We start from the raw sequence: 27,437 nt of genomic DNA on the forward strand, positions 1-27,437 counted from the left end.
GCAGTAGACAGCCGTATGCTGGAGCAGTAGACAGCCGTATGCAGGAGCAGTAGACAGCCGTATGCAGGAGCAGTAGACAGCCGTATGCAGGAGCAGTAGACAGCCGTATGCAGGAGCAGTAGACAGCCGTATGCAGGAGCAGTAGACAGCCGTATGCAGGAGCAGTAGACAGCCGTATGCAGGAGCAGTAGACAGCCGTATGCAGGAGCAGTAGACAGCCGTATGCAGGAGCAGTAGACAGCCGTATGCAGGAGCAGTAGACAGCCGTATGCAGGAGCAGTAGACAGCCGTATGCAGGAGCAGTAGACAGCCGTATGCAGGAGCAGTAGACAGCCGTATGCAGGAGCAGTAGACAGCCGTATGCAGGAGCAGTAGACAGCCGTATGCAGGAGCAGTAGACAGCCGTATGCAGGAGCAGTAGACAGCCGTATGCAGGAGCAGTAGACAGCCGTATGCAGGAGCAGTAGACAGCCGTATGCAGGAGCAGTAGACAGCCGTATGCAGGAGCAGTAGACAGCCGTATGCAGGAGCAGTAGACAGCCGTATGCAGGAGCAGTAGACAGCCGTATGCAGGAGCAGTAGACAGCCGTATGCAGGAGCAGTAGACAGCCGTATGCAGGAGCAGTAGACAGCCGTATGCAGGAGCAGTAGACAGCCGTATGCAGGAGCAGTAGACAGCCGTATGCAGGAGCAGTAGACAGCCGTATGCAGGAGCAGTAGACAGCCGTATGCAGGAGCAGTAGACAGCCGTATGCAGGAGCAGTAGACAGCCGTATGCAGGAGCAGTAGACAGCCGTATGCAGGAGCAGTAGACAGCCGTATGCAGGAGCAGTAGACAGCCGTATGCAGGAGCAGTAGACAGCCGTATGCAGGAGCAGTAGACAGCCGTATGCAGGAGCAGTAGACAGCCGTATGCAGGAGCAGTAGACAGCCGTATGCAGGAGCAGTAGACAGCCGTATGCAGGAGCAGTAGACAGCCGTATGCAGGAGCAGTAGACAGCCGTATGCAGGAGCAGTAGACAGCCGTATGCAGGAGCAGTAGACAGCCGTATGCAGGAGCAGTAGACAGCCGTATGCAGGAGCAGTAGACAGCCGTATGCAGGAGCAGTAGACAGCCGTATGCAGGAGCAGTAGACAGCCGTATGCAGGAGCAGTAGACAGCCGGACGGCCGAGCAGTAGACAGCCGGACGGCCGAGCAGTAGACAGCCGGACGGCCGAGCAGTAGACAGCCGGACGGCCGAGCAGTAGACAGCCGGACGGCCGAGCAGTAGACAGCCGTATGCCCGAGCAGTAGACAGCCGTATGCAGGAGCAGTAGACAGCCGGACGGCCGAGCAGTAGACAGCCGGACGGCCGAGCAGTAGACAGCCGGACGGCCGAGCAGTAGACAGCCGGACGGCCGAGCAGTAGACAGCCGGACGGCCGAGCAGTAGACAGCCGGACGGCCGAGCAGTAGACAGCCGTATGCCCGAGCAGTAGACAGCCGTATGCCCGAGCAGTAGACAGCCGTATGCCCGAGCAGTAGACAGCCGGACGGCCGAGCAGTAGACAGCCGGACGGCCGAGCAGTAGACAGCCGGACGGCCGAGCAGTAGACAGCCGGACGGCCGAGCAGTAGACAGCCGGACGGCCGAGCAGTAGACAGCCGGACGGCCGAGCAGTAGACAGCCGGACGGCCGAGCAGTAGACAGCCGGACGCCCGAGCAGTAGACAGCCACGTGAAGCTTCATAGCTTGGATATAAACACCCGTTAACACCATTGCCCAAATGCTACAGTAATGTGCCTGAAGACAAAACGGTTCAAGAAATGAAAGTGCCGAAGCTTCGGTTCGTCCTCGTCTCGAGACGGAGCGAAAAGTTGTTATTTTGCTAATTAGTGTAGAGATCCTAGACAAGCTACTAATAGCATATCAAACTGCAAAGATAAAGCCCATAATACTTGCTAAACTCCAGGGTACATATTTACTGTTGGGTGAAAAGAGGCATCAAGCGAATTGAAACTTGCCAATGAAGAATTGAAACTGTCAGCCGACGTGATTGATTGATTGATGAAGATTAAGCCACCCAAAAGGTGGCACGGACATGAATAGCCCGTAAGTGGTGGCCGTTTTGAGCCATTACCAGTATCAAGAGCTGATACTGGAGATCTGTGGAGTTGCGACTGCACCCTGCGTGACGGGAGATGTCTCGCTTGAGCCGACGTGCGTAGCAGGCCGACTATTTATTCCTTGCACGTCGCTCGAGAAGTACTCGCCTAGTTTTGGGTTGAGCACCATTCCTTTCCCCCGTCCTATCCCAAATCCTTATCCTGACCCATTCCAGTTGCTGTATAGTCGTAATGGCTAGGCGCTTTCCCCAGATAATTCCCTCCCTACCCTAGTTGTGCTTGCGGGGGTTGAGCGTCGGCTCTTTGGTCCCACCTCTCCTAACTGTTAATCAACCGGTGTACAGGTTCCTTGGGTAGCTTCATGATTGTTAGTGGCTCTGCGAAAAGTGTAAAAACACAATTGTTATCTACTCGCAATCGAATGTCCATTCTTGTATATAAACAAATAATATGATGACACAGAGCAATCACATTATCGTGATATCACGATAATCTATATCCATACAGCCCGTTCTCGCGAGCAAACCATACGTCATTAAACCAATGTACTAAATTTACACAGAGATCACACTAACGTGATGCAAACAAATCCACAAGGGCCGTGACGAGGATTCGAACCTGCGTCCGGGAGCATCCCAGACGCTGCCTTAATAGACTGTATTAAGTCAGTGACTGGGATGCTCTCGGACGCAGGTTCGAATCCTCGTCACGGCCCTTGTGGATTTGTTCATAATGTACTAAATTACCCCGTACCTAAGCTCACACAAGACCCCACCAGTAGAAAACGATATTCAGCTTTTCAAGGTAAACTAAAATATTCACAATGTATTAGTATGTCTCATATGCACTTATTAATAAGCCAATATTGACTGAAAGCAAGTGCGAGAACGGGTTGGAAAACGGGGGCATGGCATAAATTCTGTGAGGCGCTATGCTTTTTAGTAAAGCAGTTTTTGTCCTTTAGGGGGAGTGGGGGGGGGGGGAATTTACATGTCAAAATGCGATGTATTGTTGAGTTGTATCTTTCATTTGGCTATAAATTTAATTTTCCCCAATTGCTTTTTTGCTTTCTTTCTCGCTCTGAGGTCCTCAGTCATACCTCTGCTGTTCTTTTGCTGTTCTAGTTTGCCTCCCCTCCCCCTATGGCTTTGTATATACGTTGTGATATATACGTTGTGGTATGTTCCTACCTATGGTAGTGGTATGTTCCTATCCTACCGATAGTTTGGGAATAGTTTTCCTAGGCTTACATTTGGTAAGTCATCATCCACAGGTTGCTTGTAACAGAGCCTAATCAGAGCACCAGTACTAACATTTCTGTGTGTGTGTGTGTGTGTGTGTGTGTGTGTGTGTGTGGGGGGTGTGTGTGTGTGTGTGTGTGTGTGTGTGTGTGTGTGTGTGTGTGTGTGTGTGTGTGTGTGTGTGTGTTTACTAGTTGTGTTTTTGCGGGGGTTGAACTTTGCTCTTTCGGTCTGCCTCTCAACTGTCAATCAACTGTTTACTAACTACTTTTTTTTCCACACCACACACACACACCCCAGGAAGCAGCCCGTGACAGCTGACTAACTCCCAGGTACCTATTTACTGCTAGGTAACAGGGGCACTTAGGGTGAAAGAAACTTTGCCCATTTGTTTCTGCCTCGTGCGGGAATCGAACCCGCGCCACAGAATTACGAGTCCTGCGCGCTATCCACCAGGCTACGAGGCCCCCCACCAGGCTACGAGGCCCCCCGTCAGGCTACGAGGCCCCCCGTCAGGCTACGAGGCCCCCCGTGTGTGTGTGTGTGTGTGTGTGTGTGTACTCACCTAATTGTACTCACCTAATTGTACTCACCTAATTGTGCTTGCGGGGGTTGAGCTTTGGCTCTTTGGTCCCGCCTCTCAACTGTCAATCAACTGGTGTACAGATTCCTGAGCCTACTGGGCTCTATCATACCTACATTTGAAACTGTGTATGGAGTCAGCCTCCACCACATCACTTCCTAGTGCATTCCATTTATTAACTACTCTGACACTGAAAAAATTCTTTCTAACGTCTCTGTGGCTCATCTGGGTGCTAAGTTTCCACCTGTGTCCCCTTGTTCGTGTCCCACCCGTGCTGAAGAGTTTGTCTTTGTCCAGCCTGTCAATTCCCCTGAGAATTTTGTAGGTGGTTATCATGTCTCCCCTTACTCTTCTGTTTTCCAGGGATGTGAGGTTCAGCTCCTTTAGCCTTTCCTCGTAGCTCAATCCTCTCAGTTCCGGGACGAGCCTGGTGGCATACCGCTGAATCTTCTCTAACTTTGTCTTGTGTTTAACTAGGTATGGACTCCAGGCTGGAGCTGCATACTCCAGGATTGGTCTTACATAAGTGGTATACAGGGTTCTGAAAGATTCCTTACACAAGTTTCTGAAGGCAGTTCTTATGTTGGCCAGTCTAGCATATGCCGCTGATGATATTCTTTTGATGTGGGCCTCTGGGGACAGGTTCGGTGTGATATCAACCCCCAGATCCTTCTCTCTATTTGATTCTTGCAGGATTTCCCCTCCCAGATGATACCTTGTGTTCAGCCTCCTGCTCCCTTCGCCTAATTTCATCACCTTACACTTTCCAGAGTTGAACTTCAGCAGCCATTTTCTAGACCATTCCTCCAGTTTATCCAGGTCATCCTGTAGTCTCTGTCTATCTTCATCCGTCTTGATTCTTCTCATAATTTTTGCATCATCAGCAAACATCGAGAGGAATGAGTCTATACCCTCTGGAAGATCGTTCACATATATTAGAAACAGGATGGGTCCAAGTACTGAGCCCTGTGGGACTCCGCTGGTGACATCTCGCCACTCTGATGTCTTCCCCCTCACCGTTACTCGCTGTTTCCTGTTGCTTAAGTACTCCCTTATCCACTGGAGCACCTTCCCTTTTACTCCTGCCTGTTGCTCCAACTTTTTTAACAGCCTTTTATGGGGTACTGTGTCAAAGGCTTTTTGGCAATCCAGGAAAATGCAGTCGGCCCACCCTTCTCTTTCCTGCCTAATTTTCGTTGCCTGGTCATAAAATTCTATTAACCCTGTGAGGCACGATTTACCATCTCTGAACCCATGTTGGTGGTGCGTTACAAAGTTATTTCCCTCCAGATGCTCTACGAGCCTTTTCCTCACGATCTTCTCCAGCACCTTGCATGGTATACAAGTTAAGGAAACTGGCCTGTAATTCAGTGCCTCTTGCCTGTCACCCTTTTTGTATATTGGGACCACGTTAGCTGTCTTCCAACTTTCTGGTAAGTCTCCTGTTTCCAGTGACCTGTTATACACCATAGAGAGTGGCACACTTAGTGCTTCTGCACCTTCCTTTAGTATCCATGGTGAGATTCTATCAGGCCCAACAGCCTTTGTCACATCTAGCTCCAGCAGACACCTTTTGACCTCATCACTGGTGAGGTCAAATTCCTCCAAGGTTTCCAAGGTTGCCGCCTCCTCATTTAGTGCAGGGGCTTCTCCTAGTTCTATTGTGAAGACCTCCTGGAATCTCTTGTTGAGTTCTTCACACACCTCCTTGTCATTCTCTGTGTATCTGTTCTCCCCTTTCTGCAGCTTCATCACTTGTTCCTTCACTGCTGTTTTCCTCCTGATATGGCTGTGGAGCAGCTTTGGTTGGGTCTTGGCTTTACTCGCGATGTCATTTTCAAACTGTCTCTCTGCTTCCCTCCTCACTCTGATGTACTCATTTCTGGCCCTCTGGTACCTCTCCCTGCTCTCTGGTGTTCTGTTATTTCTGTAGTTTCTCCATGTTCTTTTACTCAGTAGTTTCGCTACCTTACATTCCTGGTTGAACCATGGGTTTTTCTGTTTTTCGTTTTTCTCCTTTTGGACGGGGATAAACCTGTCTGCAGCTTCCTGGCACTTTTGGGTGACAATATCCATCATGACCTGCACATTCTTGTCTCTAAGTTCTGTTTCCCATGGTATTCCCATTAGGAAGTTCCTCATCTCGTCATATTTTCCTCTTCGGTAATTCAGTCTTTTCCCCTCCACTCCCATCCTTGGATAGGTTATCCCTACCTCCACCAAGTACTCAAAGGTCAGTACACTGTGGTCACTCATTCCTATGGGGGCTTCAACTTTGACTTCCCTTATTTCTGACTCATTTAGGGTGAATATTAGGTCGAGTCTAGCTGGTTCATCATTGCCTCTCATTCTTGTGGGTTCCTTGACATGCTGGCTCAGAAAATTCCTTGTTGCCACTTCCAAGAGTTTAGCTCGCCACGTATCCGCGCCACCATGTGGGTCCCCATTCTCCCAGTCTATCTTTCCATGGTTGAAATCACCCATGATTAGGAGTCTTGAGCCATTCCTGCAGGCAACTGAAGCTGCTCTCTCTATTATATTAATGGTTGCCATGTTGTTCCTATCAAACTCCTGTCTAGGTCTTCTGTCATTTAGGGGAGGGTTGTAAATGACTGTCACTATTATCTTAGGTCCACCCATTGTTATAGTTCCTGTTATGTAATCTCTGAATCCGTCACAGCCCGGAATTTCCATCTTATCAAAACTCCAGTCCTTCCTTATCAGCAGGGCCACTCCTCCACCTCCTCTCCCTTCCCTCTCTTTCCTTACTATATAGTAGTCCTTTGGAAACACAGCATCTGTTATGACTCCTGACAATTTTGTTTCTGTTAGTCCTATTACATCAGGGTTTTCTTCTTGCACCCTTTCTGCCAGTTCACTTGCTTTATTGGTAATCCCATCAATGTTTGAGTACATTACCTTGAAGCTCACTTTCTTATATCCAATTTCACCCACACTCCCTACAAGTGTAGGAGGTTGTTCTATGGTCCTTGCTACTTGGGTAGGCTCCTCCTCCTGTGAGGTAGTTGCCAGGGGTTCAGGGGGAGGTGGGGTGGGGGGTGGAGGGCTTAGGTCTTCCTCAGGCCTGCTTGGGTCAGGAAGAAGTCCTGGGGGTGAGGGAGCAGGGATTGCTTGGGGAGAGGGCACGCCCTCCTGCGGTGTAGTTGACAGGGGTTTGGAGGGAGGTGGAGTTTTTTTTTTTTTTTTTTTTTTTTTTTTTTTTTTTTTTTTTTTTTTTTTTTTTTTTTTTTTTATTATTTTCTACCACAGACGTGGCCACACATTTACAATGCTAACCAGCATATATACATTTTCTTCTGTCCTCCATGGACAGGGTTAGAGAAGTGTTAAACATACAGTTCAAGGGTTTATTGAACACTCAACCACAGAAGGTGATTCGGTGCTTTTAAAATGCTAAGCTAACCTACATACGTAAATACATAGATACACAGATTTACGTACGCCCTACATAAAGTATTAGATGTGTCTTTTACATAGTGTCATTAATGTACATTCACAAAGGTGAAATGTAATTCTGATCAGCTTCCATATTTGCTTTATACCCATACATATACATACACACACACACATACACATACATATATACACACATACATGCATTCACATACATTTGTCTCATTTACCCTGACAGGGTGAGGCAGCTGATAAAGAAACTAGTGTGCAATTAAGCACTTAATCACTGAAGGTGATGAAGGTGCTTTTACAAGCTCAGGTTATATAGTTACATCACATACATACATTGTATGATTGATACATTACATGGTCAATTTTGGATACAAGTCCAATATATCATCAAGTGTTCCAGTACTCATATAGTAACTACAGAGTTCAGCATACCTTAGCCCAGGAGGGCGAAAGTCAGTCAGTATGGGACATTCTACAATATAATGTTCAAGAGAGTGCATGTTTTCTCTTTCACAAAGTTGACACATTGTGTACTAGACATTTGGGTTTTGAGAAAGCTGCCAGATACGTCTATATCCCAGGCGTATTCTGGCCACTATAACATCACATTGCCGGGTTCTTGTTCTATTAGTCCCATATGTGAATGTCTCCTCACGATATCTATCATAATATTTAATGCTACAACTTTCAGGTCTTTGAGAATTTGTTAGGTCGGTGAGATTTTCATTAGATATTTGTTTAAGTATTCTCTTTGTCACTGCTAATGAAACACCCATATCAATTTCTACCACTGGTTTTCTGCAAGCTGACTTAGCAAGCATATCAACAGTGTCATGCCTTGAGATGCCAACATGTGATGGTATCCATAGGAATTTAATCTCAAATCTGTTTTCTTTGGCAGCTAAAACATTCATTCGAATATCACTGACTATTTTCTGGGTGTCACTACTATGTGCGTTCAATGCCAGGAGTGCACTCTGCGAGTCACAGTATATAAGTCCACTGCCTTTGTCTTTTAAAAATTCAGTGGCAAGGTATATGCCTGCAAGTTCGGTTTGAGTTGTACTTGCCCAGTCATTGACGCGCTTCATTGCTGTATGTACGAGAGAAGATTGTTCAAATATGTTACATGCACATCCGGTACATCGTCCACCTTCTTCTACAGAGCCGTCGGTATAGCACTGATAAACATCGTTACCCATACTCTGAGTACTTTCAGTGATGCTTTTCAGTGTTAACTGTTTTAACAATGTAGTGTGCACACTATCTTTCTTGGGCGGAGGTGGAGTGGGGGATAGAGGGCTTTGGTCTTGCTCAGGCCTGCTTGGGGCAGGGAGAAGACCAGGGGTTGGGAAAGCAGGGGCTACTTGGGGTAAGGGGAGGGGGAGGATTTGGGTTTCATGATGGGCATTATGCAGGGGCAAGGAAGGGTTTGTGCTGGGGGGTAGAGAGGGCCCTATTGGGTGGTGGACTGGGGTGTTGCATTCCCCCCTGGGGTTCCTGGGTTGCTGGATTGGGGTTCCCCACTCCCCTCTGTGTGTGTGTGTGTGTGTGTGTGTGTGTGTGTGTGTGTGTGTGTGTGTGTGTGTGTGTGTGTGTGTGTGTGTGTGTGTTTTATTGGTTGACCTGTATGTATCTAGCTCTTAAATAGTAATTATATAGAATATACCAAATGTCATATCAGTTCTCTGGTCTATGAGACTATTAGGTTTTTTTTTAAGTAATATTAAGCTTCGGCTGCTTATAGGCGATTAAATATTTAATTCCGTTTTCCAAGGTATATGATTGGGGTAACTCGACTGTATTTTGCTTTCAGGGCCCAGCAAGAGATGGAATCCACTTGAAGTGGATTTTTAAGCAATTTGATTTATTGATCTGTACATAGATGAACTGATATTGTGAATTTTTTTAATCTTCAAAGTTTTACACCTTTATGCGTATCAAACGGTATTTGACATTTCATCTAACTTGAAGCTTCCTACAATGTGAAAGCATTAGTATAAATATGAAAGTTTTACATATTAGGTGTGAGCTTAGCTCAGGATAAACTAAACTTCGTTAGTTTACCCTGAAGGCGGCGTTAGTCGTTTTCTCTCGTACATTTTGTCGCGTTTTCTTTCAGAAGACTAGGGTAGACAGCGGTAGACAGGTGCCGTTATTAAACACTCCCTTCTGTTAAAGGAATAATCTGTTCTCTAAGCTTACCTCTGCACTATTTGGATATACCTATAGTCGATATATAGTAACATCCAATTAAGCACAGTAACGAGTACATTATAAGAACATAAGAACAAAGGCAACTGCAGAAGGCCTATTGGCCTATACGAGGCAGCTCCTATTTTAAACCACCCAATCCCACTCATATACATGTCCAACCCATCTAAATTTATCTGAAGTTACTGTTCTAAGGCGGTAAGTACTTTGACATTTTAATTTTATTAAAGATTAAACGTGTTTATATTTATGAGTTTAAAGTTATGACGTCAGCTGTATAGGATTGTAGACACTTACGAGTCAATATATCTAGTGCAATAGGGCGGCTCTTTCAGTTAGGTTTCACTACAGTGTAGCCACCAAAGAAAGAAGTAATAAGGACTCGACCCGTGGGTAGTTGAGACATGTTGGGAGGCGGGACCAAAGAGCCACAGCTCAACCCACGCAAGCTCAACTGAGTACAAGCTAATAATGATACTTCCCCTTGCCCTGAGGTCGGCTCAGGGTAAACTCGGTAAACTTGAGTTTACCCGAGGGCCACTAACACTATATAGTGGCCTCGACGAGGACAGGAAGCCGGCGGCTTGTTGAAGGTCCCCCGTCCCCATTTGTTCTGATGTTTTCTCAGTTTGGTTTTAACATTTAACAAAAGTTGACTGTCAAGTCAACTTTATATATATATATATATATATATATAATGTGTGTGTGTATATCACATATCTATATATCTATAGTAGTATATATATATGTGTGTGTGTATATCACATATCTATATATCTATAGTGTATATTATATATATATATATATATATATATATATATATATATATATATATATATATATATATATATATATATATATATATATATATATATATATATATAGTAGTGCAGACGGGTTAATTTGACTTGGAAAATATAATTGATGAAGATTAGGCCACTAAAGAAGTGGTACGGGCATGAATAGCCCCGTAAGTATAATGTTTGGGCTGTGAAGATATTTTGGGATATGGTGTACATTAGGTGAAGAGTCGCGAAGGATGTGGAGAAATATTGATGCTTCCTTAGTCCTTCACGGCCAAAGATCACATGTTGTTTTAAATTTAGCTACTAGGAACGAAGTATCCATGTAGCACGGGCTATGGTGAGCCCGTAATAAAGATCACATTCGCTCCAAAAAATGTACCTATTCATACCCGTGCCACCTCTCGGGTGGCTTAATCTTCATCAATCAATTTTATTCCTTTGTGGTGCATTTTTATGGTGGCTACCTGTAACACTATGCATGTACATTTTGTGGATAATGTACATATGCCATTATGTACACGTGTACATTTTTTTTTATTTGTAGCGAGTTATGAACATTCTTAATGTGCTAACGAAGTTGTCTTTGTTTTGCAGGTAAGCGTGTGAGTGGAGAGAGCGCAGGGTGTAGCGAGTCGAGCAGCAGGGTGATGTGTAGTCTGCTCTTATGAGTATTAGTAGTGTAGCGGCCGCTGTAAGTATGGTTGTTGTTTAAGATTCAGCTACTGGGAACAAAAGTTCCAAGTAGCACGGGCTATGGTGAGCCCCTAGTACACTTACCTGGCACAGGAGCGGGGGCTGTCTGTAAGTGTGGCAAAAGGTCTTATTAATTGTAACAAGTTATTAATTTTTTTCGTAACGTTAGACGTTTTGCGTGACAAGTGTTTTGTGGTGAAGGGTGTGAATACTGTGACACATGAACGACAGTAATGTCGGTAAGTGGACGAAACGTAGGTGGGGTCCCTCGATTGTTTCAAGCGTGGGTTGGACATGTATATGAGTGAGGATTGGGTGGTTATAAATAGGAGCTGCCTCGTATGGGCCAATAGGCCTTCTGCAGTTACCTTTGTTCTTATGTAGACATTGTGTTGCTTTCTCTGAGACAGAGGGAGATGTGTGTAGAAGAGGGCAGGGGGGGGGGGCTAAGATGGAGAGGGTGGTGGAGCAGAAGAGTTGTTGTTGTTGTTAAAGATTCGCTACTTGGAAGAAAAAAATCCAAGTAGCACGGGCTATGGTGATCCCGTAGTAGCAGAAGAGGTATGAGAGGGGGGTAAGGGGGGATGTTAATGCAGAAAGATGGGGAGGGAGGGAGGGAGTGTAAATAAGAACATAAGAACAAGGTAACTGCAGAAGGCCTATTGGCCCATACGAGGCAGCTCCTATCTATAACCCACCAATCCCACTCATAAACATGTCCAACCCGCGCTTGAAACAATCGAGGGACCCCACCTCCACCACGTTACGCGGTAATTGGTTCCACAAATCAACAACCATGTACCTAAACTATTTAGGTACAAGAGTGAGCATAAATATTTGCAGGCTATGTAGAGCAAACGTGAAGATAAAACCAAATGATTGGTTGAGCCACTTTAATGCTGGACAATTTTGAAATTGTCACATGTGATTGTAAAAATACATCCACTTGAACTGATTCAGAGGAGGGGAATTATCATGGAAACGAGCAAAGCCATTAAGACTATATAGCCCTTGGAAGGGGTAAGGATTTGGGATGGGACGGAGGGGGAAGGAATGGTACCCAACCACTTGGACGGTCGGGGATTGAACGCAGACTTGCACGAAGCGACACTGTCACAATACCGTTCAGCCCAAGTGATTCCGAGCAAGATGACGGCTAATCTCAGGGATTAAGATCCTCCCATATAAAGAGAAGAAGTTTAATTTATGTAGATGCGAAGAAGTGGCTACTTGCTTTGCGGTTACCTTGCGTTGATTTCGGGGCCCGGTCCCCGATTAGGCCTGGTTGCTGGACTGGTCAACCAGGCTATTGGACGCGGCTGCTTGCAGCCTGGCGTATGAATCCCAGCTTGGTTGGTCAGGTATCCTTGGCCTGATTAGAAATGTATACATGTATGAAAGAATGAGGAGATAAAGGTTAAATAAATCGGTACAAAGTTGGTCAAGTTTAGATTCTGGAAATACCTGGGTAAATACCGGTTTGGAAACCAGTTTTATTTCTGGAACAAATTGCTGGATAAAAGTAGAATGTGGGCTCATTGGGTTGTTGCAAGCGAAGGTTAGACGAGTATGATAAGTGTGGTATAAATAGTCGTTGCCTGAGCCCCTTGGTCGACTACGCAGTTTCCCCAGTTCGTCATTCTAGTTCTCTGCAAACTGCCATTTAAAGATATAACGAATATCTATACAAGGAACGTTTTCTTCGCTTAGGCTATAACATTTTCATCAATATTTACTTCAAATGCTTATGTTTAATGGAATTAAAGAGTGGAAACCTGAGTAAGACCCGTTCCTCTGGCTTTGTTGTTCACATTCGGCAGAAGTCAGTCACATCGGCCGTGTGTGGGGGCGCAGGGTGATGCTGGGCCGGGAGGTCCCTTCGTGAGCCAGAGGCGGGACCAAAGAGCCAGAGCTCAACCCCCGCAAGCACAATTAAGTGAGCGCGCAAACCCACACACCGACTCCCCCCCCCCCCCCCCCCACCCCCGTCACTAAAGTGCGTGCTGGCACAAACGCGCGTGCGCGCGTGCACTATAATACATAGTTTGCCAGTTTGTAATCACATATATGTAGAAATCATGTGGCGCGGGAGCTTAAATAAGCCACTGTTTAAATTTAGCATAATTTGTATTGGTGAAAGGTTGAGAGGTCGAGGAGAGGTCGGCCCTAGCCTCTGCCTCCACTCTCCCCCATCCTCCACCTCCTGTTCTCTATCCTGTGTGCACACGCTAGTCGCGTTGGACGCATATGTGACTCGCCCACACATGTGGAAGTCGAGGCAGTACACACCGGCAGCCTTTATAACTGCATGATACCTGGTTGATACCTGGTTGATGGGGTTCTGGGAGTTCTACTCCCCAAGCCCGGCCCGAGGCCAGGCTCGACTTGAGAGTCTGGTCCACCAGGCTGTTGCTAGGAGCGGCCCGCAGGTCCACATATCCACCACAGCCCGGCTGATCCGGAACTTCTCTTAGCAAACCGTCCAATTTTAGTCCATGTTTAGTCAGTCATACATATACTGGCATTACGGGTTCCTCACCCAGTCTAAACTTTCGTGTATCGAAACTGAAGCGTATTTGTAAGCAGCATTCTTTTTATTAATGGAAAATACTAATGTATAGTTTTCTATAGCTTCTATAGTTTTATAAGCTTGTATAGTTAGTTTTATACAGCTTCTCCCTGGTGGGAGCCGGTGGCTAAGCGGACAGAACACTGGACGCGTGATCCTGTTGTCCCGGGTTCGATCCCGAGCGCCGGCGAGAAACAATGGGCAGAGTTTTTTTCACCCTGATGCCCCTGTTACCTAGCAGTAAATAGGTACCTGGGAGTCAGCTGTCACGAGCTACTTCCTGGGGGTGGAGGCCTGGTCGAGGACCGGGCCGCGGGGGACACTAAGCCCCGAAATCATCTCAAGATAACCTCGAGATAACCGCGTATCAACCTACCCTGACTTTGCGCCCTGGTGAGGCCACTCCAGAGCGCAATTCCGTAGTCTCCTGAGACTGATGGATGCCTACTACAAGTAGCAATGATCTGTGTAAAGTTCTATGGCCCGTCCTCAAGTGCAGGGAGTTGGTAGCGTTTGGGCTCTACTGAAGAGTATGGGTTGGCCATCTAAACACTTCAAACTTGAAGTCTATACCACTTCAAACTTGACGGTGGTGTGGTGACGAGACCCGTGGAGACGGTGGCTGTGTAGCGAAGGGGGATAGGATAGGATCTCCCTAGCGGCGGTGTAGGTTTAGAACAAGAACAGCGGTTCATTGTTCTTCCCCTACTCATCTCATTCCTTAGGGGGGTAGAAATAGCCTAAGCTACTCTATCCCTTTGAGATGTATTTCTTGCTTATCTCGATAAACATACTTGAACTTGAACTCATTCCTTGCTCAGCAGCGCCGGGTTCCTCCAAATCCTTCCCATCAAACAATTAGAAATACACAAAAAGTAATGATACAAATTAATTATAACTTAATTTTAAATCAATATAATGTACAAGACATTAACGAGAGACAGCGGTGGTACTTCGACCCTCCTGTGCAGTAACGCAAAAGACTGCGACAAACTTTTATTCTCATGTTTACCCAGAAATGAACATTATCTAGTTTCGCTTGGCATTTATCACATATCTAGAAATACTTAAGTAGTTCTTTGCACAAGAAAATCGATTATTACTTAGCTATATAAATTGGAGGAGAAAACAAAAAAGACGTGGACGAGAGTAGAAGTTACCCGTGGCAGCTTGTGTGAGAACCGTTTTCTTCTGCTTTTGTCAGTGAGAGAAAACTGTGTGGAACAGGGCGGACTGTCCTATACGGTACATCTCTAACCCACCTAGCACTGCATTAATGTATTAAACAAAATATTTCTTTTTAAAACGTGTTACCAAGACACCAAAATGTTTCATGCAACACAAATTTTTATTAGCCTCTACAGAAAACAAATACGTCATAACATCATAACATAAACAAATATAATTCTCCTCAATTATTCCAATTCCTCCTAAAATTTCTAACCTGGCCAAATTGTCTCCCCCCTTTAATGCCTTGTACTTTGAATTCCTTCCTTATGGGCCCTCCACTTTGATCCCATTTGAGAAACACTGGTCGAAATAGAATCCGTGGCCAAGCTCTTATTCTTTTAGTGAAGTTCCAGAATACCATGAAAGTTCTTTCTGTAAATATACTTCCTGACTCGCGTCAGATATTGCCATGGCCTGGCAATGTCGGAAAGAAACTCGATATTTTCTCCCGTGCCTAATTTGTATATAACAATGGTGTTGAGAGTGGTGTTTGGGGCGAACGGTGGGTGTAAATGTTGTGGTGGTGAAGTGGTAATTCGCACATGAACAAGATATCTACTGTGTATGCGTGTGCGCGCATGGGTGCTCGCGTGTGTGCGGGCGCGTGTGTGAGTGCTCATTCCGGCACATGAGTTCGTGCTTTCTCTAATCATACTAAACGTTTGGATCATGCAAATTTATATTACGGGGTTACATCTGCATTTATGCAACTACCCTAGACTAAAACCCTAGAACTATCTACCCTAGAACTTGATAAGTGTCAAAACCTGCTATACTCACTGCTATATGATGCTAAAAAAAAAAAATCCCCATTCCACAGTATTGTTACTCGTACGACAGCACGTAATCAGTAGTCTGCACTGGCAAACCTTTGATGCATTATGAGGATATTCTCAAGAACAGGAGTGAATAAAAGTAGCGATAATATTAAAATCTTTTAATTCGCGGGATGATAACGGGAGAAATTTTGAAAGTCTACGGTGGCGGAGGATCATGTTTCACTATGTTTTTACTTTTTATATTTCAGATTTTCTAAATTTGTTTCTCTCCGATACTGCCCCCCTCAAACCAAAATCCCATGACTAGACTCCAATTTCCCTTGCTTGTCTGTTTTGCTTTCCCTTCCTTATCTCCCTTCCTTATCTCCCTTCTCTGTTCCCTCCTATGTTCCTGCCGTGCCTCCTACCTCTTCTCCTTGGCCCTCCCCTCCTTCTACCTCCTCTACTTGGGGGGCCCCACTCCCCTTCCTACCTCTTCTACTTGCCCCCCCTACTCCTCCTTCCTCTTCTACTTGGCCCCCTCCTGACCCCAGGTGTCTCATCTGTTAGGGTCGATGATCAATGTCGTGGCTGACCATCCTGTAACAAATGAACACGCACGCACGCACACTCACTCGCTCATAGGCTCTCGCACTCAAAACAAAATATCTGTTCAGCTAAAGTTTTTACCTCCAGAAGCTCTTAAGATACTAGAGTGCATACGTGGCAAGGATACTCAGGTGGGATGTTTAGCCAAAGCTAAAGATCCCTGTGCCACCCAATCGTGGCTCCTATGCCCGCTGTGCATAGTGGCCATGACGCCCGGCATCCTCCACGCCGCCTAATCAATAATGCACAAGACTGGCTAAAGTATTCTGGCATTTTGGTGCCGCTGGGGCGGGTTGTGTAGGCGATAGACGCGGGTGCATTGGGTAGTATGCAGGTGGTGGTAGGCCCTTTGGCTGGTGGGGTCAGCGGTGGTGGTAGGCCCTTTGGCTGGTGGGGTCAGCGGTGGTGGTAGGCCCTTTGGCTGGTGGGGTCAGCGGTGGTGGTAGGCCCTTTGGCTGGTGGGGTCAGCGGTGGTGGTAGGCCCTTTGGCTGGTGGGGTCAGCGGTGGTGGTAGGCCCTTTGGCTGGTGGGGTCAGCGGTGGTGGTAGGCCCTTTGGCTGGTGGGGTCAGCGGTGGTGGTAGGCCCTTTGGCTGGTGGGGTCAGCGGTGGTGGTAGGCCCTTTGGCTGGTGGGGTCAGCGGTGGTGGTAGGCCCTTTGGCTGGTGGGGTCAGCGGTGGTGGTAGGCCCTTTGGCTGGTGGGGTCAGCGGTGGTGGTAGGCCCTTTGGCTGGTGGGGTCAGCGGTGGTGGTAGGCCCTTTGGCTGGTGGGGTCAGCGGTGGTGGTAGGCCCTTTGGCTGGTGGGGTCAGCGGTGGTGGTAGGCCCTTTGGCTGGTGGGGTCAGCGGTGGTGGTAGGCCCTTTGGCTGGTGGGGTCAGCGGTGGTGGTAGGCCCTTTGGCTGGTGGGGTCAGCGGTGGTGGTAGGCCGCCTCATCTGGTCGCTTCAACCACCATCACCGCCGCCGCCCTGGTGATGGTGGTGGTGGTTCCGGCGACCATGCAGTCGCGTCAATGGAGAATACATTCCGCCAGTCCTGGAAGTTCTAATGGAGGGATGTGGGGGTATAAGGGGAGGATTGTATGGGAAGGGGAGGATTGTATGGGAAGGGGAGGATTGTATGGGAAGGGGAGGATTGTATGGGGTGGGGGGAGGGTATGGGTATTGGGATAAGGGGGTATACAAGAGCAACAACAACAACAAAGGTTGTCTGTTGTATCACTGTATCCACATAAATCTATAACTGTAAAAAGTGAACAATTATTGTAGTATTGGTGGTGGTGATTGTACGTATCCAAAAATAATGCACAGAGGTTTGATTGTAGTACTTCATAACGGTAATCCAGTTCTTAGTCTCGTTAATAATCAAACTTATGGCAATATTTAGTGCCTGAAGTTAGGTCTGGTATGGGCGGGCGGCGGCCGGTCGATACCCACCAGCTGGCGGCCCGGCCTCTACTGGCGGGACTTGTGGCTCTGTGGGCGTGTCCTCCCCCACGTCCACCCCGCCCCCTGTGGTGTGGGCGTGTCCTCCACCCCGCCCCGTGGTGTGGGCGTGTCCGCCCCCTCCACCCCGCTCCCTGTGGTGTGGGCGTGCCCCGGGGTGTCCTTTCTCCTCCTCTCCAGCACTCGAGGAGTGAAAGAGCCAGCCGATGGAGTGTAAACATCACCAGACTAGTGGGTATGAGCTCAGATGAAAGCACTGGAGGTGGTGTTCAAAAGAGTTCACTCTGTGCTCGGCACCATTTCTCTCCCTCCACCTTGCTGGGGCACCACGCCGCCACCATTTATACGGACAAGGCGCGGTGTTAGGGTTCACATTCGCGCCAAAACATCTACCACTACCGGGCTATTCATGACCGTGCCACCCTCTTGGGTGGCTTAATATTCATCAATCAATCGGCGTTGAGTTAGGGATGAATGTCACCTTCACCCACTCCTCCCCCCCAAACGCTTGCAGTGGTGTTGACAATTGCCGTGGTAGTGGAGGGAGGTGGGCACGTGTGGGTTCGCGTTTTGATATTTTCAGTTTTCAATATGCAGGTTGAGAGCTTGTTACACCAGAACTCTGCAGTTTAACGTGGAAAATAATAGGTAAAGAGGATTAGCTTAACCTTTGTGATGGCGAGGGGGGTGTATGATGGGCAGTCTATTCTTGCGTCGAGGCGAGTTCCAGCTCCTGGTCACCAATCCTTCTCTGCACCTGATGATATTTACTGGGACGTTTTAGATGTCTTTGCTGTGGTCTCTGTCTCGTTTATAGGCGCGTCTGCTACAACAGGTTATTATTTTTGTTTCTCGGGTGTTGAATCCAACCACTTGGGCTGGACGGTAGAGCGACGGTCTCTACCGTCGCTTCAGGCAGGTCGGCGTTCAATCCCCGACCGTTAAAGTGGCTGGGAACCATTCCTTTCCCACGTCCCATCCGAAATCCGTATCCTAATCCCTTCACAGTGCTATATAGTGGTAATGGATTAGCGCTTACTGCACGGGCTCACTATAGCCCGTGCTACATGGACATTTCGTTCTAACTAAATCTAAAACAACGCTTACTCGTGATAGCTCGCTTCCCGGTGTTCCGTGTCCCCTTCTTGAGGTGGTTATCTTGAGATGATTTCGGGGCTTTTTAGTGTCCCCGCGGCCCGGTCCTCAACCAGGCCTCCACCCCCCAGGAAGCAGCCCGTGACAGCTGACTAACTCCCAGATTCCTATTTACTGCTAGGTAACAGGGCCATCAGGGTTAAAGAAACTCTACCCATTGTTTCTCGCCGTCACCCGGGATCGAACCTGGACCACAGGATCACGCGTCCAGTGTTCTGTCCGCTCAGCCGCCGGCTCCCTAGTTTAACTAGGAATTGGGTTGTTAGAGGGGTTTTCACCTAATTTTCAATATTGCCTTTTAGCTGCCGTTTTGTTTGGTAGGAAAAAGTTCGAGAAAATATTCTTGCAATAGTTTGCAATTTTGACCTTTTGTTTAACTATTTTGTGTATGAGAGTCGGTCGGCCGAGCGGACAGCACGCTGGACTTGTGATCCTGTGGTCCCGGGTTCGATCCCAGGCGCCGGCAAGAAACAATGGGCAGAGTTTCTTTCACCCTATGCCCCTGTTACCTAGCAGTAAAATAGGTACCTGGGTGTTAGTCAGCTGTCACGGGCTGCTTCCTAGGGGTGGAGGCCTGGTCGAGGACCAGGCCGCGGGGACACGAAAAAGCCCCGATATCATCTCAAGATACCTCAAGATACGGCATCTGGTGGTGTAGTCTTGATATTGGCATGAGACCTTGACCTTGGGAGAGTGCCAACTCCGCTAGGACCAGTTACGGCACTCCTGTCCCTCTTGCCTGCCCGTGATCTCCGGTGAACTGCGGGCTCACCATAGCCCGTGCTACTTGGAACTTTGTTCCATGTAGCGAATCTTTAACAACAACAACTACAACTACTCCGGTGAACGCCTCCACCTGCAGAAAGTGGACGTTCTTTCTGCAGAACGCCTCCACACGCCTGCAGAAAGTAGAGGTAGTGGTTGGTTTTAGATTCAGCTAATGGGAACAAAAAAAAAAAGTTGCAAGTAGCACGGGCTATGGTGATCCCGTAGTGGACTGGCACAGGAGCGGGGTTGTAACTGTCACTAGAGTGGACGATAACTGTGCATCTCGCCAGGAGAGTGTGGGGTGTGCGCGCGCGCGCACGCCCTCTGCCTTCCACCATACAATTTTGTTTAACCCTCAGAAGCCTTCGTTCTTATGCTCTAGGAATACAAAAAAATATATTTACTGAAAGGATGTTGTTGTTATAGATTCAGCTACTCTGAACAAGTTCCAAGTAGCACGGGCTATGGTGAGCCCGTGCCTGGCACAGGAGCGGTGCTGTGTGACTGAAAGGAATTTCTTTGGGGATTATGGAAGCGTGTTGTACGGTGCGTCCCTTAAAACTGCTCGTTCCAGTTTGTGTAGGTGCCGTGATGCCTCGGCCCCGGGTCAGACGAGGGGGGGGGGGGGTTGGGGAGGGAAGGAGAGAGACCTATCAAGAGAAAGCGCCAAGCCATTACGACTATATATAGCACTGGGAAGGGATCAGCATAATTACGGGCTATTCCTGCCCGTGCCACCTCTTGGGTGGCTTAATCTTTATCAATCGATCAGGATAGGGATTTTGGATGGGACGGGGGGAAAGGAATGGTGCCGAACCACTTGTGGACGGTCGGGAGATTGAACGCCGACCAGCATGAAGCGAGACCGTCGCTCTACCGTCCACCCCAAGTGGTTGGGCGAGAAAAAAGGGAGAAGCTGGAGTGTGTTGCAGGTCCAGACAAAATGGGCTTGTGCTTACGTAGCATTGATCCGTGTCTTGCTCGGACCTTCCTCGCTCCGATATTTCCTCAATGTTTTCTTCCTACACACACTCCTCCTTCTCCTCCTCCTCCTCTTCCTCCTCAAATCTCGCCATACCCGAAAACATTTAACATTGGTAAATACTGTTGATCCTAAACTAATAATACTTGTAATATTACTTCCCTCCCTCCCTGGCACCTCTTCCCCTCGCTCTCACCCCTTTCCCCTTTCCTTAAACCCCTCCGTATGGGTGCGGTAGTGACCGTACTCCCCTAAAAAGTGGTGGCTGGGTGGAGCCACGTTCTCACTATCACCGCCGCCTTGTTTACGAGAGATGCAGTTTGCTTGGAGGTTCTCTCCTCGATGACCGCACGGAAGGGCGCGGTGTTGGGAGGCGCGTCACAGTGGCGCGTCAATGTTGCTCACTTGGCCAGGCTGGAGTGTTGTGATTCAAGAGCAAGACTTGATCAGTGCTGGACGAGGGCTGGATGTTGTGTTGTTGATGGCGTCAGCTGATCTTTGTGGCTAGGGTTACGTTTTCTATGAACGATTGGTCGGGTAACTTGTATGAATAGCTCAAGATGTGACCTAATTTTTTTTAATCGAATGGAAATACTTTGAGAAAATTAGGAGCCATGAGGATGATTCGAACCTACACACTGGTTGTACACCCAAGCACACATCTTGGACCACTTCACCAAGACATGCATTGGCTATTTAGTATGTATAGCGAGGATAATCTGCACTTGTGTTACGGGCTATTCATGCCCGTGCCACCTCTTGGGTGGCTTAATCTTCATCTGCACTTGTGTGGTAGAGGAAGAAGGGAACTCGAGGGGTGATAGTCTTTGAATTCCATCCCGGCGCTGTAATATCTTGAAACTGTGTGAGGAGGGAGTTATCAGGGGAAAAGCGCCAAGCTATTACGACTATATAGCACTTGGAAGGGGTCAGGATAAGGATTTGGGATGGGATGGAGGGGAAGGAATGGTGCCCAACCACTTGGACGGTCGGGGGATTGAACGTCGACCTGCATGAAGCGAGACCGTCGCTCTACCATTCAGCCCAAGTGTGTTGGGCAACTGTGGGAGGAGATAATGTGCACTTGTCCCTGGAATTCGGCGGTAGATACAAAAGTTCATCTCTGCCTCTAGCTAATTTGTTCACTATTAGATAAAAAAAAATGTTGTAGTGTCGCTAGCGTTTCCATCGCTGTCTGTGTGGGCTTCCCTACCAGCATTCCCCCCTGTAGGTGCTTGCATGTCGAGCTTCAGCCCTTGGGTTCTGGCCCCTCGTCCTTGCCCGCGCCCGTAATTACCTGAGTGTAGTTACAGGATGCGAGCTACGCTCGTGGTGTCTCGTCTTCCCAGTACTCTTTGTCGTATATGACGCTTTGAAACTACTGACGACGGTTTTGGAATCTACTACTGCACTTAGCTCATCACTAGGTGAGTACTTAGATTGTTTCGTGTGTGTGTGGGGGAGGGGGGGGCGTGGTGGGGGGGATGAGGGGGTGTACGAGGTAGTTTCTATCCGTCGGAGGGTGTGATAGATTGTGTGGAGCGGGGTTGTGCTATACCAAAACCACGTGAAGAGGGGAGGCGAAGGGTGAGGGGTGAGACACCCCTCATCTCCCCCTCACCCCTCCCCGGCATGTCTGGAGCCTGGGGGGCAACTCCACTCCACGTACAGTCTCCACCGCGCTGTCGTGCTCGCCGCGCGCGCCCCCGTCGTTCTCCTACGTATTGCTTAATCGCGATCCGCTTGCGTCTGTCGCGTTCGCGGCTGGTGCACAGCCAGCTGTGGCGCCCTAGCTGCTCGAGCAGCAGCAGCAGCAGCTCGCGTCTGGCGGCTCCTGCCAGTTGTGTGACGGTGTGGTGGTAACAGTAGCGGGTGTTGACACGTTGATAATGTCACGTTTGTCTTGGTTCAACAGTCGTCCGACGAGGAATTGGTGCCGTTTGTTGTTCATTAATCTTTACACAAGTTTGATCTCGAGTGTAATTACTAGAGGCTTATGAAACACTCTTAGAAATGTGGTGGTGAAGGTGGGAGGGGGAGGGATGGTGGTGGTGGTGGTTGACGTTGTAGGGGGTAGTTATGATGGATGGGTGTGTGTGTGTGTGTGTGTGTGTGTGTGTGTGTGTGTGTGTGTGTGTGTGTGTGTGTTTGGGGGGACCTTGTTGTGGAGAGAGGGGAGGGGGTGTAGCTGGATGAATCTGAAACAATGCACCATAAATGCACCTGTCGAGATTTTAGCCATTCGCCCCCCCCCCCTTAACCTTGTGTACAGGGTGTCGACCTCCAGCTCTTGGGACCCCACCTTGCGGGGTTTACGGCGTGTGCGCGCCGCCATTCCTGTACTAATTCCGCCTTTACTCCAAGCTCGGCAAATTCATGCAGATTTCTAGTCCCATTCGGGTGTACCAGGGCAGGCCCGTTCTGTTTGCCACTCCGTACAAAATTCAACTGTTCCACCTAAGAACGTGCCCACCCAATTAACCCACGTTGGGGGGACGAACCCACGTTGGGGACAAAGCCACCCTTGTCTATCGAGACCGATGCTCGGAAAACGTCAACATTTTCAGGTTGAGGTTATGCAGTGTTCGAAAGTAAATAGTGTTCGTTGATTCGTTCGTCTTTAAAGTGTGTGTGTGGTGGGGGGGGGGGTTGAGGGAGTGCGCGCTTGTGTAGTGCCTGCTGGCTCAGAGGTTTGGGTTCGAGGTCAAGCGTGTCTCGGCTGGTGTATTGAGATTCACGTGTTGGTTAGCAGGGAGGGGGGGGGGGAATGACCGGTTATCTTGAGGTTATCTTGAGATGATTTCGGGGCTTTTAGTGTCCCCGCGGCCCGGTCCTCGACCAAGCCTCCACCCCCAGGAAGCAGCCCGTGACAGCTGCCTAACACCCAGGAACCTATTTTACTGCTAGGTAACAGGGGCGTAGGGTGAAAGAAACTCTGTCCATTGTTTCTCGCCGACGCCTGGGATCGAACCCAGGACCACAGGATCACAAGTCCAGCGTGCTGCCCGCTCAGGCCGACCGGCTCCCAGTACGATACGGTTAACCGGTTACCGGTTAACCATACGACCGGTTAAGTACGATAATTTCTTAAAATCTACACGAAGACCTGGACAAAGTCTTGGAACAGACAACTAATAGATTAACCACGAGGAAATGCATATAAATTGGAATCTAGTTCATGTAACGGGAGGCCTGGGGGCATAGCCCCCCACGAGGGGAGAGGGGGGGGGGACCTTCAGCAGGTACAGTGACGCACCAGGACCCATCAGGCATTGTGTGCCCCCACTTGCGAAACCTGTACATCCTTCATTAATCATGGCGGTTTGGTTTTGATTTTTAAAACAGTCTCGGCTCCGAAGCGACACGAAACAGTCTCGGCTCCGAAGCGACACGAAACAGTCTCGGCTCCGAAGCGACACGAAACAGTCTCGGCTCCGAAGCGACACGAGGGTGTCTATTACAATAACAACTTGGGTTGAAAATGTTTGAAGCTCGCTATCAATGTTAACAAAGGCGCCCAAGATTTGAGAAGCTGAATAGTTTCGTAAGATGATGTGTAAGTAGTTGTTGTTATAGATTCAGCTACTCGGAACAAGTTCCAAGTAGCACGGGCTATGGTGAGCCCGTAGTGGACTTATCTGGCACAGGAGCGGGGCTGAATCTGGTTGTTAGAGACCGTGTCCCAGGTATATACATAGCGTCCCAACACACTCCACTATAGTGTTGGAAAATGCTTGAAATAAATGGAAAAATGGCTTGGAACATGCCAGCAAAAAAAATGAGGAAGTGTTTTAAACAAGAAATTTTATTGAAAAGATGATTATTTTTTCTTTTACCCATCACTGATAAGAGCAACCGCCCCCCCCCCCTTCCCACCCGTTCCGTTCCGTGGTGTATTCCGTTCACAATGTGATGTATTCCGTTCACAATGTGATGTATTCCGTTCACAATGTGATGTATTCCGTTCACAATGTGATGTATTCCGTTCACAATGTGATGTATTCCGTTCACAATGTGATGTATTCCGTTCACAATGTGATGTATTCCGTTCACAATGTGATGTATTCCGTTCACAATGTGATGTATTCCGTTCACAATGTGATGTATTCCGTTCACAATGTGATGTATTCCGTTCACAATGTGATGTATTCCGTTCACAATGTGATGTATTAGGTGACAGGACGGGATGGCAACGGAGAGAGAAGCCAGGTGTGGTGGAGGAGGAGTGGTAAAAGGTCACTTTCTCTTGTAGAGGTATTGACGTCAGTGCTGTCACCCCCCCCCCCTCCCTAACACGGGCTCAGGAGCTAGAGCCATGTCCCCGCTACACCACTGAGTGTACGTACACGCACTAAGGTATATACATTGGTATAATCCTGTCTAAACTACCCCCCCCCCCTTCCCCAGAGTCAGTTTACACTAACGACACGACTGTTAAACTATACTTCTAATCCAATTGTCTTAATTATCCCACGCTCTCGTTCTGAAATACCTCTATCTCCTTTCCTCCTGTCTTCCTTAATCTCAAGTATATTTGATTGCATGTTTCAGGGAGCCGGTCGGCTGAGCGGACAGCACGCTGGACTTGTGATCCTGTTGTCCCGGGTTCGATCCCAGGCGCCAGCGAGAAACAATGGGCAGAGTTTCTTTCACCCTATGCCCCTGTTACCTAGCAGTAAAATAGGTACCTGGGTGTTAGTCAGCTGTCACGGGCTGCTTCCTGGGGGTGGAGGCCTGGTCGAGGACCGGGCCTCGGGGACACTAAAAAGCCCCGAAATCATCTCAAGACGACCAAGATAGGGTAATAGTTTGCGTGTGTTGTAGCTACGGCGGGGTTGGGTAGTATGGGTCTACACGTGGAGACCTGTCAGGGTTACCTTGAGGTTACCTTGAGGAGCTTCCGGGGCTTAGCGTCCCCGCGGCCCGGTCGTCGACCAGGCCTCCTGGTTGCTGGACTGATCAACCAGGCTGTTGGATGCGGCTGTCGCAGCCTGACGTATGAGTCACAGCCTGGTTGATCAGGTATCCTTTACTCTGACATTGGTGTTTAGTTTGGTTTTCAGCGTCGTGTGGCTGGTGTAGTTAGGTCTTAATACGGGAAAGGTGCGTTCAGGTGGTGGTCTATATTGTCTTAATTCCACAGCTCTCCTCCTCCTCCTCCTGGGCTGCTGGCTTGGCGCCTTTTAATTACAACAGGCTATAAACAAAAAACAAAATGTCCCTGTTAAAAGTTTTCTAAATATAGTTCCTTACGTACAGTCGTTCATGGCGGGTTTATTCGACTTTTAACAAATCCTTTCGGCAATTATTCAAATGTTTAATTATATTATCTGTTTCCTACGCGTAACTTGTTTAGTAATTTGGAAATTTAATGATCCTCAACGGAAAGGAGACTAATTATTCCGGACATGGAACGAGTGCAGAAATGAATGGCTTCGTAAAGTAGAATTAATATTCATTTTGAACTTTGCTGAAAAGAAAAGGGGGAAGATAACCGCCCCCCCCCCCTCTGCCCCACTTAGCGATATAAGAAGTGCTCGTGGACACAGGTGGACATACAAGTACATACAAGGAAAAGTACTAGAGGGGCTTGTGGATTTTACAAGAACGAGGCAAGATGGTGGACACGGTACCCGAGCGACCCAACGTGGCCATCATCCCTACCACCCCCTGCGACGGAGACACCCATCCTCTGCTGTAAGTTGACTCCGTATGGCTGGTAAAAAGGTTGCTTTGTGTTAAGGTACACCCGGCGTTATCCGGCTGACGCAGACTACGTGATGGCTTGGGAGTTTGTGCCGGATGGGTCGTCGTCACCGCGACATGAAGATCAGTAGGTTGACCAGACTACACACTAGAAGGTGAAGGGACGACGACGACGACGTTTCGGTCCGTCCTGGACCATTCTCAAGTCGACTTGAGAATGGTCCAGGACGGACCGAAACGTCGTCGTCGTCCCTTCACCTTCTAGTGTGTGGTCTGGTCAAATTTAGCCACGTTATTGTGACTCCTCGCCTGCATAAAGATCAGTAGCCTGTACTAGCAAACTGTGGACGCATCGAGGGCATAGTAAAGAAAACAGAAGTTGTTAACATAATTACAAAGCTCCTGGTATCTCATACCAGCAGGTCTAAAGGGGACGTCTAATGTCTGGAATTATATAAATAAATGTAGCGAAATCAGGACCCAGCTTCAGTTTATAAATGTAGTTCTCAAGTTTGGGAGATTAGTCACGTGAAGTACCTACTGGCCAATTGTGGGGATGGGCATGTAGGTGGGTTGGTTGTTGTTGTTTCAGATTTAACTACTCAGAACAGTGTCCATGTAGCACGGGCTATGGTGAGCCCGTAAAGGTGGGTTGGTGTGTGTGTGTGTGTGTGTGTGTGTGTGTGTGTGTGTGTGTGTGTGTGTGTGTGTGTGTGTGTGGGTGTGGGTGTTTATGGGTGTTTATGGGTGTTTATGGGTGTTTATGGGTGTTTATGGGTGTTAATCAGTGTGTAATGGGTTTTGGTGAGGGTGTAGGTGTTGGAGGCGCTCTACTCGCTTGAGTGTTCTCCTTATTGTGTTTTTAGGTACGTTATGATTCAGCTATCCACTCAACCTTCAGTTAACTTGGACAGATTCTTGAGACTATGACCTCTTGTGTCCGGCAGCCTCGGCTCTGTGACCTTTTCTCATGCTTTACCACCGCCTTCTATGTCTTCACCTTTCCTCTTGTTTGTATTGGAGTTCTGTCGTCTTCCCGCCACTGCTCTCTCTCAATTTTCACATGCACCCGTCTCCTCTCCCTTGTTTTTTTTTGTAAGATTTAGCTATGGATGATGCCTGTCGGAGCGAAATGCCCACGTTGCATGG

The 27,437-nt window shown here is 48.1% G+C and overlaps 1 protein-coding gene across 24 annotated transcripts in view; it reads left to right on the forward strand.

Moving 5' to 3' along the window:
* MESK2 (misexpression suppressor of KSR 2) overlaps positions 1–27,437 on the forward strand; it is a 233,823-nt gene that overhangs the window by 159,682 nt on the left and 46,704 nt on the right. The window contains exon 1 of one of the 24 annotated variants that reach the window (XM_069318946.1): positions 26,009–26,279. The exons of the other annotated variants lie outside the window; for them this stretch is intronic. Within the exon in view, the coding sequence (XP_069175047.1) occupies positions 26,200–26,279 (80 nt within the window). The 5' untranslated portion in view covers positions 26,009–26,199. Of the gene's footprint in view, positions 1–26,008; positions 26,280–27,437 lie in introns of those variants that run through there. 24 annotated transcript variants of the gene reach the window in all.

The sequence above is a fragment of the Procambarus clarkii genome, chromosome 92 (genome assembly GCF_040958095.1).
Source record: "Procambarus clarkii isolate CNS0578487 chromosome 92, FALCON_Pclarkii_2.0, whole genome shotgun sequence".
NCBI lineage: Eukaryota > Metazoa > Arthropoda > Malacostraca > Decapoda > Cambaridae > Procambarus > Procambarus clarkii.